This window comes from Oxyura jamaicensis, chromosome 15 (assembly GCF_011077185.1).
Source record: "Oxyura jamaicensis isolate SHBP4307 breed ruddy duck chromosome 15, BPBGC_Ojam_1.0, whole genome shotgun sequence".
NCBI classification, from domain to species: Eukaryota; Metazoa; Chordata; class Aves; order Anseriformes; family Anatidae; genus Oxyura; species Oxyura jamaicensis.
The window spans coordinates 2,236,245-2,250,408 of NC_048907.1; the positions used below are offsets into that span (position 1 = coordinate 2,236,245).

At 61.2% G+C, this 14,164-nt stretch overlaps 2 protein-coding genes across 8 annotated transcripts in view; one reads left to right on the forward strand and one right to left on the reverse strand.

Annotated features, from left to right (window-relative positions):
- PHETA1 (PH domain containing endocytic trafficking adaptor 1) overlaps positions 1–14,164 on the forward strand; it is a 15,466-nt gene that overhangs the window by 247 nt on the left and 1,055 nt on the right. For 3 of the 7 annotated variants that reach the window (XM_035340643.1, XM_035340641.1, XM_035340642.1), the window contains exons 2-3: positions 1–141; positions 861–2,336. In XM_035340643.1, coding sequence (XP_035196534.1) covers positions 872–1,651 — 780 coding nt within the window. In that variant the 5' untranslated portion in view covers positions 1–141; positions 861–871 and the 3' untranslated portion in view covers positions 1,652–2,336. Of the gene's footprint in view, positions 142–294; positions 436–575; positions 686–860; positions 2,337–14,164 lie in introns of those variants that run through there. The other 4 variants (XR_004754793.1, XM_035340638.1, XM_035340639.1 and 1 more) reach the window with 4 other exon arrangements.
- The window catches only part of CUX2 (cut like homeobox 2), a 25,429-nt gene continuing 15,197 nt past the window's right edge, over positions 3,933–14,164 (reverse strand). Inside the window, exons 11-21 of the mRNA XM_035340890.1 lie at positions 14,070–14,128; positions 13,947–13,995; positions 13,744–13,843; positions 12,658–13,305; positions 11,875–11,976; positions 9,747–10,522; positions 9,118–9,277; positions 8,189–8,449; positions 7,859–8,047; positions 7,504–7,777; positions 3,933–6,595 (exon numbers count right to left, since the gene is read on the reverse strand). Of these exons, the coding sequence (XP_035196781.1) occupies positions 5,935–6,595; positions 7,504–7,777; positions 7,859–8,047; positions 8,189–8,449; positions 9,118–9,277; positions 9,747–10,522; positions 11,875–11,976; positions 12,658–13,305; positions 13,744–13,843; positions 13,947–13,995; positions 14,070–14,128 (3,279 nt within the window). The 3' untranslated portion in view covers positions 3,933–5,934. The remainder of the gene's footprint in view (positions 6,596–7,503; positions 7,778–7,858; positions 8,048–8,188; positions 8,450–9,117; positions 9,278–9,746; positions 10,523–11,874; positions 11,977–12,657; positions 13,306–13,743; positions 13,844–13,946; positions 13,996–14,069; positions 14,129–14,164) is intronic.

Here is a 14,164-nt window from a genome sequence, read left to right on the forward strand (position 1 = left end):
GAACCGGAGCGGGAACCGGAGCGGGAACCGGAGCGGGAACCGGAGCGGGAACCGGAGCGCCTGGGGCTGGGGAAGCCGTGGTGGGGCTCGGCCGGGGAGGTCCCGGTACCGCCGAGCAGGGGACGCCCCCCCCCCCCAAAGGTGCCCGGGATTTTGGGGTTCCCAGGTTCGCCCCCAGCAGCCGGGAAAGGGGCACCGACCCCCTTCCTTAACCCCGCGGTGGGGCTGGGTGGAAACGAGCACTGATCCTCGCCCGAGTCCGCAGAGGGGTGCTCCGAAGGTGTCCAGCCCCGGGGGACAGCGAGGTGCCAGCCCTGTGCCAGCAGCTGGCCCCGCACCCAGTGCTCCCGTGCCCCCCACGACCACCCCTGTGTCGCTGATGCTGGTGGCAGCCGGAACCCTGAGGAGAGGCTGAGCCGTGCCCGTGTGGTCCAGGTGGGTGGAAAGAAGTGGATGGCGAGGCCACCACTGCTTAGGGGACGTGGGAAGGGGCGGGGGGAGTTTGCCCTGGGTGACACGGTCCCCAGTGAGCCGGATCTGTGGCGCGGGCCATAAACCCTCCCTGCGTGCGGTGGGGAGGAGCGCCACGACACAAGGCAAACACGGCGATAAGGTCACCTGCAGCGGGGGACGTGGGACAGCGGGGCCAACCCTGCCGGGGGCTCCTCCGTGGGAAAACGCTCAGGTAGGGGGAACCCGTCCCCGGGGAGCCCCCAGGCAGCAGCACTCGTCGGCCGTTGCGGGGTTAACGTGGCCGCGGTGTTTTTTTCTCCGGCTCCATTTCCTGGGTGCCAGGGCCACCAGGAACAAAAAGCCGTCGGATTATCAGCGCGCAGCCCCGGGCTCTCTCCTCCCCGCAGGGCGTGGAGCCATGAAGCTGAACGAGCGGAGCCTGGCGTTTTACGCCACCTGCGACTCCCCCGCCGACAACGCCGGCTTCCTCTACAAGCGGGGCGAGCGGCACACGGCCTACCACCGGCGCTGGTTCGTGCTGAAGGGCAACATGCTCTTCTACTTCGAGGAGCGCGAGAGCCGCGAGCCGGTGGGCGTCATCGTGCTGGAGGGCTGCACCGTGGAGCTCTGCGACTCGGCCGAGGAGTTCGCCTTCGCCATCCGCTTCGGCGGCACCAAATCCCGCACCTACGTGCTGGCGGCCGAGAGCCAGGCCGCCATGGAGTCGTGGGTGAAGTCGCTGTCGCGGGCCAGCTTCGACTACATGCGCCTGGTGGTGCGGGAGCTGGAGAAGCAGCTGGAGGAGATGCGCTGGGGACTGGCCGCTGGCCGCCCGTGCTGCCGGCACGTTCCTGCTGCCTGCAAGCCGCAGCCCTCGGGGCCGGAGCAGTGCCCGGAGCGGCTGCCAGCTCTGCCCGCCGTGCCGCCGAAGGAGAACGGCTGCGCGGTGTGGAACAACACTCCGGGCACCGACCGGCTGCCCGATGCCACCAGCTGTGACGGCAGCGATGATGAGACCAACCCGCGGCCACCGCCGTTGCCACCGCGCAGGCGGGCGTCCAGCGGCGAGCCGGGCAGCGCCGGGGCTGCCACAACCGAGAGCTCCTCTGCTTTCTGCCGGCTCCACGAGCGGTACGGCCGGGAGGTGGCCCGGCTGCAGCAGGACTGGCTGGAGAGGCAGCGCGACCACCAGCCCTGAGACGTGGCCGGACCCCGGTGGCCCGTCCCGTCCCCTCAGTGCCACCTGGGATGCGCAACCCCTGTGGATTGCATTTGTAAATGCACACTGAACTATGTCTCCTGGGAGCTCCCGATGCTCCTTCAGGGGGGTTATGCACCCACGAGGATTTTGGGGAGGGTTCAGATGGGTGTTTCGCTGCTGGGGGGGGGGGCCTGTGCCGCCTTCCCCACCCTGATCTCAGATGAGCTCCCTTGCATCCCTCTGCTCCGGCAGGATGTGGTTTGAAGAACGAAATCATGGGCGCACGCAGGCCTTCCCCAGTGACAGCACAGCACGCAGCGGCTGCCACGCAGCCGGTGCCAGCCGGGGGCTCGTGCGCTGCCGGCAGCCCCGCAGGAACCGGGGTCCTCCGCAGCACGCTGCTCAGCTTCGCCGTGCTCCCGGCCACGTCCCTCGGGGCTTGGGGATGGACATTTCAGGGCAGGGCATCGGCCGCGGGCTGGCTGACAAAGGGGAAGCATCGTGGCGCCGAACAGGAACGTATGTGTCAGCGGTGGAGGGTGTCGAGTGATTCATGTGCCAAAGCAGAGCACGGCCACCGCCGGCGGTTCGGGGGTCTCCTGCAGACGTTTCTCTGCTGTTTCCCCAGAGGTTTGTACCAGCCCCGACACCACGGGCACAGGGACAGGGGTTTGGCCACCTGGAGTGGCTTCGTCTCGGTCTCCCTCTGCCTTCCCAGAACTGGCTCGTGTTTTTCCTACAATAAACAGTTTCAGAATTTCCCTCCTAACTCTGGTTCTCATATGCGCGTTTGGCTCAGGTGGGAATTAACCAGCGGGTTTAACCCCCCTCCTGGGTTAAACGGGGCCAGGCAGGGTGCTGTCACCCCAGTAGGACGTGGCCAATGCGGGGGGCTTGCCCCAGGTCCTTGTCTTCAGGGACAGGACGGGATGGGGTGGGATGGGATGTGATGGGGTGGGATGGGATGGGGTGGGATGTGATGGGATGGGGTGGGATGGGATGCCCCCAGCAGCTGCTAGAAGCAAGCACATCACCTTGCCCAGCCGAGCCGCCGCAACAATTGCCTTTGGAGCAACAGGACTTGCATGGCAGAGGCCAGAAGATCGTAAATCCGCGTGGCTGTGGCTTGGCAGGAGTGCCGGCGAGGATGGGGATGAAGCAGCGAGCTGTCCCCACTGCTATCTTCACACACAAATCACTGCAGCCTTGCCAGCTTGGGCAGAAGCAGAAGCGTCATCAGATGGAAGACAGATTGTCTGCAAACAAGCCGCAGAATTTATTTTTTTCCAATAATCCGAGCCCTCCCAGTCAAATATCTCCATTAGTTCCTAGCTTCATTAGGCACCGGCTGCCTCAGCCTGCGTTGCTGGTGCTAAAACCCCTCCGAGCCCCGACTTGCGGGCAGCACTGCGATGCCACCCGGTTTGGGTGTCCCCTTGGTGGGATGTCCCCAGGCAGAGGACTCAGCCGGGGACCTCCTGCCTGTCCCCTCGCTGTGCTGGTGGCGGTGTCACGCAGGGACCAGGACCTGCTGCTGCGCACGGGGCCAACACAACCCCGTGTCCCTGCCCCAGCCGCACGCTCATCTCCAGCTCCTTGCTCTCGTCGGGTCTTGCAGCAATCCTGGGAGGGGTCCTCCTGGGGAAACCGAGGCAGGAAGCCAGCAAGGCTCAAGTGCTCATGAAGCCCTGCTCCCGGTCAGGCACTGCCATCCTGCTGCATGTTCTGTGGCTCAGAGGGGTGCTGTGAGGGCATCCAAGACAACGTCCCCCCCCGCCGCATCCTGCTGGGGACCGCGGCCCCGTCAGGCGGCCGCAGAGCAGGGCTGCAGTTTCCATGGCAGCCGGCCGAGCTTCTCGAGACATTCGGATATTCATTAAAAATAAATCCTTCCCGACGTGTTAGCCGACAAACAAGCTTAAACAGATACGCAACATATGGATTTATTAATTCACCAAACGCAAACACCCCCGCCTCGTGGCGGAACCTACAAAATCGCCAGGCAGTGCTGAGCTCTGTAGGGTCGGGCGGCTCCTGATGGAAACTGAAGCAGCCATGATCCGGAACAGAGCTGTGCCGGGGCAAACCCCTGCCAGGGATGTCCTGCCTCAGGGCAGGATTGCACCCTGAGCTGGGCTCACCCCATTTAACACCCCCCCCTTTTTTTTCCCCAGAGCACTGGGGGGTGCTGATGGCCACGAGACGCAAAGGATGCGACTCGGAGGGAGCCGACGCCGCACGTCTCAGTCCCACGAACAAACACACCGCGACGCCAGCGTCTTATCCAACTTCTGTATTTAGTGGCTCTTTACAGAACTTGTTCCTGCCAAAATTTTTAACAAAGTTCGCCGATCTCTTAGAAACTTTTGAAGTACAGTACAGGAGCCCAACAAAATGTGATCGGTATGTCCCACTAGCGTTTAGTACAACAGGATTTCCGTGTTCGAAAGGCTATCCCTAAGTGCTTCATCAAATCCCGTTCCACTAAAGCTAACACTAGCACACTACGGAGAACAGTTGGCCATGGGGTACGCCTCGACCGTCGGCAGCGCGGTGGCGGCAGCAGGAGCCGCCTCGGGCAAGCTCGCGCCGGTGCGGGCAGGGCTGCGGTGCCTGCAGAGCCTTGCCTTTGGAGAGCCAAGCGGGTTCTGCTTTTAAAATCGCTCCCTGACGACCGCCAGAGTATAAAAATACCTTCTCTTCTGATAAAAATGTCTACAGTGGAAAACTATTCAATGCATAGCCTTGGGGCCTGGCACCGAGCTCTCCCACCCGACGGCGCGCGCGGGGCTTTGCCGGTGTCTCTGGCGGGTGCCGGCTGACGGGTCGGCGCGTGGCACGCCGGGTTTTTGGAGCTTGCAAAATGCATCGAGAGACTGAACAGACAGGAGACAGTACAGAACAACCCAACGCAACCCACCCTCCTCTCTTAAAGGCATTTCGTTAGCGGGGACAGCGGGGTGGGGACGCCCCGGGGAAGCGATCTGGTGGCGCGTGGCTGGCGGGTGCCACCGTGCTGCTCCTACAGCTTTGCACGGGGTCAGTGCTGGGAAGCCAAGGCACCGTCGTGCTTTGACCAGGTCAGCCCCGAGCAAAGCGCAGGGCAGGAGCACAGCTCAAAACCCCAGGGTTTGTCCCAGTTTGCCGAGCCATGCTGTAAAAGCCGCCGCTTGGGGACACGGCCACAGCAAGGGGACGCTCCCCCTGCCCACAGCCCTAAGCCTCCGAACCAAAAAAGTGCTTCATCCCCCAAAGCTGGGCGTTGTGCGGGAGAGCCCCCGAGCAGGGGGTGTCCTGGCTTTTTTCAGTGCTTGTCCCCAAGCACCAGAGCTGCGGGGCTCGGAGGCTCCTCTTGATTTCCTTTTCCCAAAGGACGGCAGGGCGCAGGCACCCCGGGCGCCATCCCAGCCAGCCAGAGCTACCCCGGGCGTCACCCCCAGGTACCTCTTCCCATCTCTCTCCACCAAAATTAGAGACAGCTCGCTTCGTTTGTGTCATTTTTGCATTCCCCCCGCCTTTTTTTTTTGGAGTGGCTGGCAGGTGCTGTCCTCACTCGGGGCCGGCGCCGGCTGCTGACCCGAGGAAGCGCGCGGGCCCGCGTTCGTACCATGCTACATCTTGTTCAAGAAGGCTATTGCAGACATTTCTACAACATATACAACCGCACGTGACATTCTGGGTTACAAAGGTTTCAAAAACATACCACCAGAACTAAATACATACTCGATGGCGTCAAGGTTTTCAATTTAGAGTCTTCATGGACTATAACACAGTCTCTGGATGGGGCCGAAGCGATGCAGTGTCTTACAGACAGATGTGGAAAACCGCTATGCAAAAGTTTATTAAATTTGGTCAGTCTCATAGTGCTTCTTGATGGCTTTGCTCAGTAAGTCTTTTCTGTGTTTTATTTTTTTTTGTTTGTTTTTAATCTCATCCAGTGGCAAACTACAAGACTTCAGTGTACATTTAATGACACGACTGCTACATCATCTTGATTTTATAGCTATCTTTAATATCAAAGCAGCTTAAGCTGTTAATAAATTCCAAAGTATCCTTTTATTAAAATATCTAAAAGAGGTCTATAAATATTTTTTTTTTCTTTTCTAAAATTGTTCCCAGTTTTTCACATTTAAAACCAAGCGGGGGCAGCTTCGTAGCGGGCGTCCCCCTTCCACCGGCCGCTCCCCCTCCGTCGCTGGGTCCGCCTCTCGGTGCGCGCTGAATTTAACAAAATATATATATGTGTGTGTGTGTAAATATATCCAAGGCAGCGGGGCGGCTCAGAACTCCCACTCGAGGGCCTCCTCGCGGTTGGCGGCCCGCTCCAGGCGGTGGATGATGTTGTTGAGGTTGGCCATCTTCTCGTGGCGCCGCTGGACGCTGGTGCTGAGCCGGGGGCCGGGGGCCGGAGGCAACGCCGGGGAGACCGGCCCGGCGGAGGACGGTCCCGGTGAGGCCGAGCCGGCGAGGCCGGGTGAGGAGGCTGCCGAAGGTGAGCTGGGGGAAACCTCCAGGCTGCAGCGGGACGAACTGGCCGATGACTGGGAGCCACCGGGGTCGGGGTGCGGTGGTGGCGGCGGGGGACCCCCGGAGGCTCCGGCACGGCCTCCCCGCCGTGGGAGGCTGCCGGCGCTGGGGGCGGCGGCGCGGGGGGCTCCTCCTCGCTCTTCCTGTGGGGGTCCAGTCCCTTCTGCTGCCCTGGCTGGGCTGCGCGAGTCCCGCCGGTGGCCCCAGCCGCCTGCCTCCCCTTGCTCCTCCTTCACCTTCACCTCGCCGGCGCAGGGGTGCTCGCTCCCCTCGAAAAGGGGTTTTCTGTCCTCGGTGTCTGAGTCGGGGCTGTGCGGGGCCCTGCGCCCCAGGCCGGCCGCCCCACTGCTCTGCTCCGGGTCCGTGTCGTTGTCCTGAGCGCCCTCCACCAGCATCTCCCGGCGCATCCGCGACCTGCGGGGACACGAACATCAGCATCCATCCGGGTCGGAAAAGGCATCTCCAGGCAGGAACGCTTTGAAAAACGCAATGGCATCGCTGCGCACGTAACAACCCCGACTTGTCATCCTTTAAAACGTTTTTGGGGGGGACTCAATCAAATCGCTCCATGTGTGAAAAGGCTTGGAAGACAAAACGGCGTCGCCCGCCTGCCCGCGTCAACCCCTTCTGGTGACAGCGCGGTGCTGCCGCGTGAAAGCGGAAACTATTTTGCAACCCTCTGGGCTCTTTCCAACTCGCAGCCTTCCATCCTGACATACTTTTGCACACATTTTCCACTACTTTTTTTTTTTTTTTTTTTTTTTTTAATACCTATCATTTTTTGAAGACCTATTTCGGGGCTTTTTTTGTTTACTGAGAGCAGGAATGAGTTCCATGGAACAACACGAGGGGAAAAGTCACGGGCTTAAAAAAAAAAACCACGTTAGTCAGGATTTCTCCAAAAAGCCTGATTTTCCAAGCTTTCCTCTGTGCTCCTCTGAATCTTCCCAATGAGCAATGGCTTTGTGTGAGAGACTTCAGCCAGCTCCTACAGATATTTACCAGCACATGCAGGCTGAGTGGACTCAACGTGAGCGCTTACATGCCTTTTAATGCTGTGTTACGTAGCAGCAGGGGGCACAGCCCCTCTGGCTGTGCTGCTCCCCTCCAAGCAGCACTAAAACCTCCCCCAGGCCACAAACAGCTCAGTATGGGTCTGGGGGAGGAGAATTCAGGACCCCTGCACCCATTGGCATTACAAGGATGAAGCCTGGTCTGTGTCCCCCCACCTCTTCTCCTGGAAGAGGAGCAGCCACCATGGTGGCCACCGTGCCACCGCGTCCTGCCGGTCGCGTCCCCTCGGCACCCGGCCGGTGCCCTACCTGTAGTTGTGGAACCAGTTGATGACAGTGTTGGTCTTGAGGTTGAGCTGGAAGGAGAGCAGCTCGATGGTCTGCTGGGATGGGTAGGGCTCCAGCTGGTAGGCTTTCTTCAAGGCTTCCTTCTCCTCGGGGGCCAGCACCACCCGCGGCTTCTTGATCTGCAGGAGGCTGAGGTCCTGGGGCTGCAGGCCGGGGCTGGCGCACTCGGAGCGGGCGCTGGGGGACTCGCTGTCCGAGCCGGCGCTCATCAGCCCGTAGCGACGCTTCAGGTAGGCTGCGGGAGAGGAGAGGGAGCTGCACGCCGCTCGCCCCCGGCCGCCCCGCTCCGCCGCCGCCTCCCGGCCCCCGCGCTCACCTTTCTTCTCCAGCTTCTTCATGTCGCGCAGCTTTTCGACGTTGTGGGGGTCGTTGAGCCAGAGCTGCATGCGGACGAAGGGCTCCCTCCCCTTCAGGCTCAGCTTGTGCCACGGCTTGGGCCTGGAGAGGAGATCGGACACCGAGCCCTGCGTCAGGCCCAGGATGCTCTCCCCAAACAGCCGCTGGCCTGGCGGAGGAGAAGCAGAGGCGGTTAGCGCGGGACGGACCCCGCCACCCCTGCCGAGCACCCGAACGCCCCGGCCTCGCCGGCATCTCCCGAAACAGCCAGAAAAAGGGGATGCAGCGCTGCACCCGGCGCCGCCCGCACCTAAATTGTTGTCCGTCAGCACCTCCTTGACTTTCTTGGTGATGGAGTAGGTGTCCAGCTCGGGGGACATGGCGACGATCTCCTGGATGCCCACGGGACCCTGGCTGTTGGGGTGCGCCTTGCCCGGTGCTGCCCTGCTCTCGGGCTGCTGGTTCTCCTTGCTGCTCTCCAGGGCGAGGGTGAGGGGCTCCTGCGAGCCCTTGTCGTGCTCGGTGGGGCTGGGGGGCGGCGAGGGGGACGGCTGGGGCTCGGCGGGGCTGGCTGCGAGGCACCAGGGAGAGGACGGGTTAGTGGCACCGGTGGGACCCGCTCCCCAAACCCACATCCCACCATGACGACGGGGTGGGCATCGGTATGGGTCAAGGGAGAGGATGGCAGTGGGAATGTAAAGGTTATCTTTATTATTCATTTATTACTTATTATTATTTATTGTTATTCATGAAAGGGGAAAGCCAGCAGAGCCTCGCCAGCATCTACGGCCAAGTGGGGAGCGACGGTGGAATAATTAAAGAGAGAAAACACAGCATTAAAATAAAAACCCAGTTACTTCTTTATTCCAGGCACAAAGCCAAGGATTTTTGTTGTGTTTTTTTTTTTTTTTTTTTTTTTTTGATGACTTTCAAAACCCGTTTCTGACAAAACAACATTTGAAGGATCTGAGCAGCAGCCCTACCTTGCCTAACATACTAATTAAGGGGGTTTGGAATGAGTTGGATGAGTCAGGGGGGCGGCTTTGGAGAGACAAATGATGCCGGTGGGATGCGGGGTGTGGGTGCTGGGGGGGGTTGTGGGTGGCACGGGGCAGCCGCCAGCACTGGGGATGGAGCGATGCCATGCGGGATGGGGGTACAACAAACCCCTGCTGCATTTGGATGCCAACGTCAGAGGGGTGTTTAAGGAGCAAGGGACACGGCGGCGGTGGCACTTACCCTGGGAGGGGGTCGGCTGCTGGCTGATGCCTTGCCCCAGCTGGTCCGTCAGCCAGAGCTGCATGCGGATGAAGGGCTCCCGGCCCTTCTGCGTCAGCTTGCTCCACGGCTTGGGCCGCGACAGCATGTCGCTCACGCTGCCCTGGGACAGGCCCAGCACCTGGGCAGGGCACAGGCGTTACCCGAGGGGCTGCTGCCATCGTCCCCACCGAATGGGACAGGGCGCCCTGGCCACACAGGGGCATGGAGCAGGATGCAAGGAGGGACAGGGGTATGCGCTCACACCCCATGGCGTGTCCAAACCCCTTGTTCCCGGTGGTTGGTGATGGTGCTGAGACCACCATGGGTCCCTCAGGGATACCCAGGGGGTTCTGGGATGGGAGGAGGGTCCCCGCAGGGGACAGCAGGCTCCTGGTGGGTAGTGCCACCAACCAGCCAGTGGCGGCCACCAGGAGATTGTTTGGGGTTGGGTTGGACACTGAGAACTCAGCATCTGCCAAGGAGACCCACTGGGGCACAGCGGGTACCCTGGCAGTAGGTGCTGGAGGACATCAGCCACCCCCAGGCACTGAAGGGGAGACTCCCCACCCCAAAGAGGGGACACCGGACCCCATTCCCTGGCCTGTTACCTTCTCTCCGAAGATCCTCTGGCAGATGCCGTTCTTGGCCAACTTCTCCTTGACCTGCCGGGTCAGCTCCAGCGTGTCCACCTCCCTGTACATGTACATCTCGTACTGCTCCGGCGTCAGCGGCGGCACGGTGGGCTTCAGGGTGCGTGGCACGTAGGCGGGGTAGTAGGACAGCCTTCCCCCAGCTGCTGGCTCCGTGCCCGTGCCCTCCGTCTTCATCTCCGTCAGCCGGTGGGGCTCATCCTCAGCCGGTGGCAGCTCGTCCTCGTTGGCGCCGCTCTCACCGGGCTCTCCCCTCGGCCAGCCCCGGCCGTTGGCCATGCCGGAGTAGCTCGAGGAAGAGGAGGAGAGCGAAGGCGAGACGGAGGTGTAGGGCCGGCTGAGCAGGCTGCGCTCCGACGCCCAGTGCTGGTCGAAATAGGAGCCGGCGTCGCCGATCTCCGACTTCACCTTGCGGATGATGCTCTGCACGAAGGCGGCGGGCGAGAGGACGGCCAGGGGCGTCTGCGGGGGGCCGGGGCTGGCCCCGCTCCCCTCCTCCTGCTTGACGTATGCCGGGACGATGTTCTGGCTGACGGCGGCCAGCGTGGAGCGCTCGGCGGGCGGCGTGCCCCCGGGGCGCCCGCTGCCCCCCGCCTCCATCTCCAGCAGCGCCTGCTGCTGCGCCTGCATCTCCCGCCGCGCCTGCTCCAGGATGCTCTTGATGGCATCCTCCGAGCTGCTGCCGCCCGCCCCGTTGGCCACCGCTTGAGATGCCGAAGGGTTTTTGGGCTCGCCTGCAAGGAAAGGGAGTGAGTTGGGACCCCAAGGCGCAGGGCTCGGTGCGGGACGTGGAGGTGCTGGCCTAGGGTCCGATGGAGGGAGGGCTTTGAAATTTTAAGGGTTGCTCCCTGGAATGCAAAGGGTCTTGGCTGTGCTCTGACTGCTGGCCAGACCCCTCCTGCCTCAGTTTCCCCTGTTGTAATGGGGGTTGAGGAGCCCTCCCCTTCTCCAAGGAGCAGCTGTGGGGATGGGGACATCACCAGATGCTGGTGGAGCATCATTAGATGGGAGCTTGGCTGCTCACTGTCACAGGGCTGGACAAGAGCACGAGCAAAAGCAGCTTTGATGGAAAACTGAACCAGAGCATCAGCAACACCCAGGCCACTGTCACTGTGCTGTGCCTACGTGGGATTTCTTTCCTTGCTGCTTTTTTAATCCCATTAAAACTCTTGCAGGATGGGCTGTTAATTGCATTTCCTTCCTCTGCCTTTGCTTAATAACAGCGGCTTTCGCAGAGCATGGCAAGCATGGAAATTGTCAGGCTGGGTGGGAAGGTGACACCTTGCTGGAGGGGACAGGGCGGCCATGGGAGCACTGGGGACAGCCACCAGCCACATGCCCCATCCCACCCAAACCTGGATTTGATGCTAAACGCAACAACTTCTATTTCTTGTAGGACCTGGCATCAAAAGGCTGCCAGAATTCAAAATGCGTGAGAAAAGGGATTTTACAAGCACAGATTATAAACCTGGACGGCGGCACCCGGCGAAGCGAGCGCTGCGACGCTCCTGTATCTAAGTGGGATTCCATTTTGACAATTGCAAAATAAATCCCATTACCAACGATGGCAATAGACAAACATGTTTGTTTTCCCTGCCTGTTTTTCCACCATTCCTGTCTAATTCAATTCTCCGGGATTCTGCTTTCTCAGCAGACTACCTGTTTTAATGTATTTCATTTCTTGTAATTGACTGTGAGCACAGCTGCTTTAATGATTCCTCATGCCATATGGATTGTGCCTTCTCATTTAATCATCTGTTTCAGGGAAGGGGGAGGGAAAGGTTAGGCCCAAAGTTTCTGAAAGTCCTTTTTCAAAACCACTGCGTTCGGGGCACCGGGGGCACACGCAGCGCACACTCATGACAATATTGACCAGGATTTCTTTCCCAAATCTTCTCACTGGGACAAATGCCCCAAAAAGCTCATTTTTGGCCCTGCCAGCACCCAGTGTGCCAATAGGAGCAGCCAGGAAGCATCCATAAACCCAGGGCACATAATCCAGCGTCCCAGCCCTGTCTGGGGCGGGATGCCTGGTTATTTTGTGCCCTGCACGCTCCTGACATCTCCTAGAGCAGACAGAACCCACCTCCCTTCTGCGACTCGATCTCCTTCTTCGCCTGCTCCAGGATGTTTTTGATGGCGTCGTCGGAGCCCGTTTCTGGTGTTCTGATCCGCGGCGTGATGCTACCTGATCAAAGAGGCACGACAACAGATTTGTCACCGGCGTTGATACTACAAGCTCCGTTCGTACGTCAGGAAGCATTTACTGCTGCTCGTGTTCAGTTATCTTTAAGGATGCTGGTTTTAAGAAAAACACCAGGCCCAATTAGTTGCCAGCCCCTGCCGCCAGCTCACACCTCCAGCGTGGCATCGCCTGGCTGGGGACCCGAGGGACCTGATGCCACTGCCACCACCCAGAGCATCGCTGAGACAGGGTGAGGAGCCGCTGCCATTATTTCACAGCAGTGCCGACACCGTACCGCAGTCCCACAGCACTAAAACTTCATTATTTTAACAAAATATTCCGCCACACATCGATTCATACGCCATGAAACAGCCTAATGAATAATTAAATGGCACTTGTCGGAATGAGTGAGTGAAGCACGTCTGGGGGTGCACCTTCCACAAGGGGTTGTTGTTCACTGCTGCCACTTGCTGGGGCAATCCCTGCGGGTCCCCGTCCCGTGGCAAGCAGCACCTGGGGACCCCTGGGGACAAACCCTGCGTGCTGGGGGTGACTCCAAGCGGTGTCAGCGCCTGTCTCACCAGGGAGCTGGGCTGGGTGATCCCACAGTGGCTTGGGGCACCCTTGGGTGCTGCTGGGACGAGCAGGGCAGGACCCGGTGTGCGGGGCCACCCCACCACTCACCTCTCTGGCGCACCTGGATAGTCCTCAGGGCCAGCACGTTCTGCTCGTCGGAGAGGAACTGCTTCATCTTGATGAACGGCTCCTTGCCCTTCACCGTCAGCTTGCGCCAGGGCTTGGGCCGGGCCAGGATCTCGCTGACGGAGCCCTGTGACAGCCCCAGCACATAGTGCCCGAAGACCCGCTGCCCGATGTTGTGCTTCAGCAGCTGCTCCTTCACCTGGAAGGCGATGTCGGCCGTATCCAGCTGCTCCTCGTCGGCCGAGCTGCCCCCGCCGCCCTCGGCGGGCTCAACGGGGGGGCTGGCAGCGGGCGGCACGGGGACGGGGGGCACGGCGCTGCTTTTGGCCCCAAAGAAAGTGGTGGGGAAGGGCAGCCCCCCCCCGGCACCCTCGCTCTTGTACGGGGGTGGCTGCAGCGGGGGGGCCTTGGGGAGCAGCGTGTCCCCTGGCAGCCGCTCGCCCCCCGGGAAGGGGGACAGCGGGAACGTCCGGGGGCCTTCGGGGGCCAGGCCGGGGCCGGGCAGGGGTGGGAGGGGAGCAGGGGAGGCTGGCTCGTCCGCCGGGGCCTGCGGGAGCTGCTGAGGGGACGGGAACGGCTGCTCCATGCCCAGCGGGTCCTTCCCCGACTCGTCTTCAGAGGGATCCTCCTCTAGAGATGAACGAGAGAGATGGACACGCACTATAGTCCCACCGGCCGGCTGCACGTTCCTGCCTCAGTTCCCCCAGATGCCCCCCCTATATCCCCTTCCCAGGCTCTTTCTGGTCACTGGGGCAGGATCTGGCCCCACTGGCCACATTCCTGGGGGTGCCGTGGTGGGCAAGCTGCGGTGAACGTCATAATTTGCTCATGGCAGCCTGCCCATGCCACGTTTGGGTCCACAAGGACACACAGCAAGCCTCTGGACCCCAACATGGAAAACCGAAGTCATGTGTGGTGTGATGCGTGGGGACATGGCTTAGCGGTGGACGTGGCGGTGTTAGGTTGGTGGTTGGACTCGGTGAGCTCCGGGGTGTTTTCCAACCTAAGGGACCTCATGATTCCATGACTCACGGCGCCCAAGGCATCGCGTGGCCACCGTTACCCTACCAGCGCTGGCCATCAGGCCGGGCTTCTCCAGCAGGTACTTCTGCGGCGGGTAGAAAGCCTCCTTCCCCAACAGCAGGGCCTCCTCCGGCTTCGACATGCTCTGCAAGGAGCAAAGCGGCGGTGGGCCGGGGCGGCGGGGCTCCGGTGCCGCCGGCGGCTGCCCCGCAGCCTACTGGCACACGTCACCGCGCCGCGGCACTTGCCTGGGGAAGGCTGCAGCTGGCGGACGCCACCTTCATGGCCTTCAGGATGCTGGGAGAGAAACACGAGGGGCGGTGAGGCGGAGGACGTGGCCTTGTGCCGCCCGGCCGCTGGAGCAGCCCTACCTCAGCTCCGTCTTGATCTCCTCGTAGTCCGCCTGCGCCTGCAGCTTCTCCTCCAGCTTCTGCGGAGGAGACACAGGGGGGGTCTGGTGCAAGGC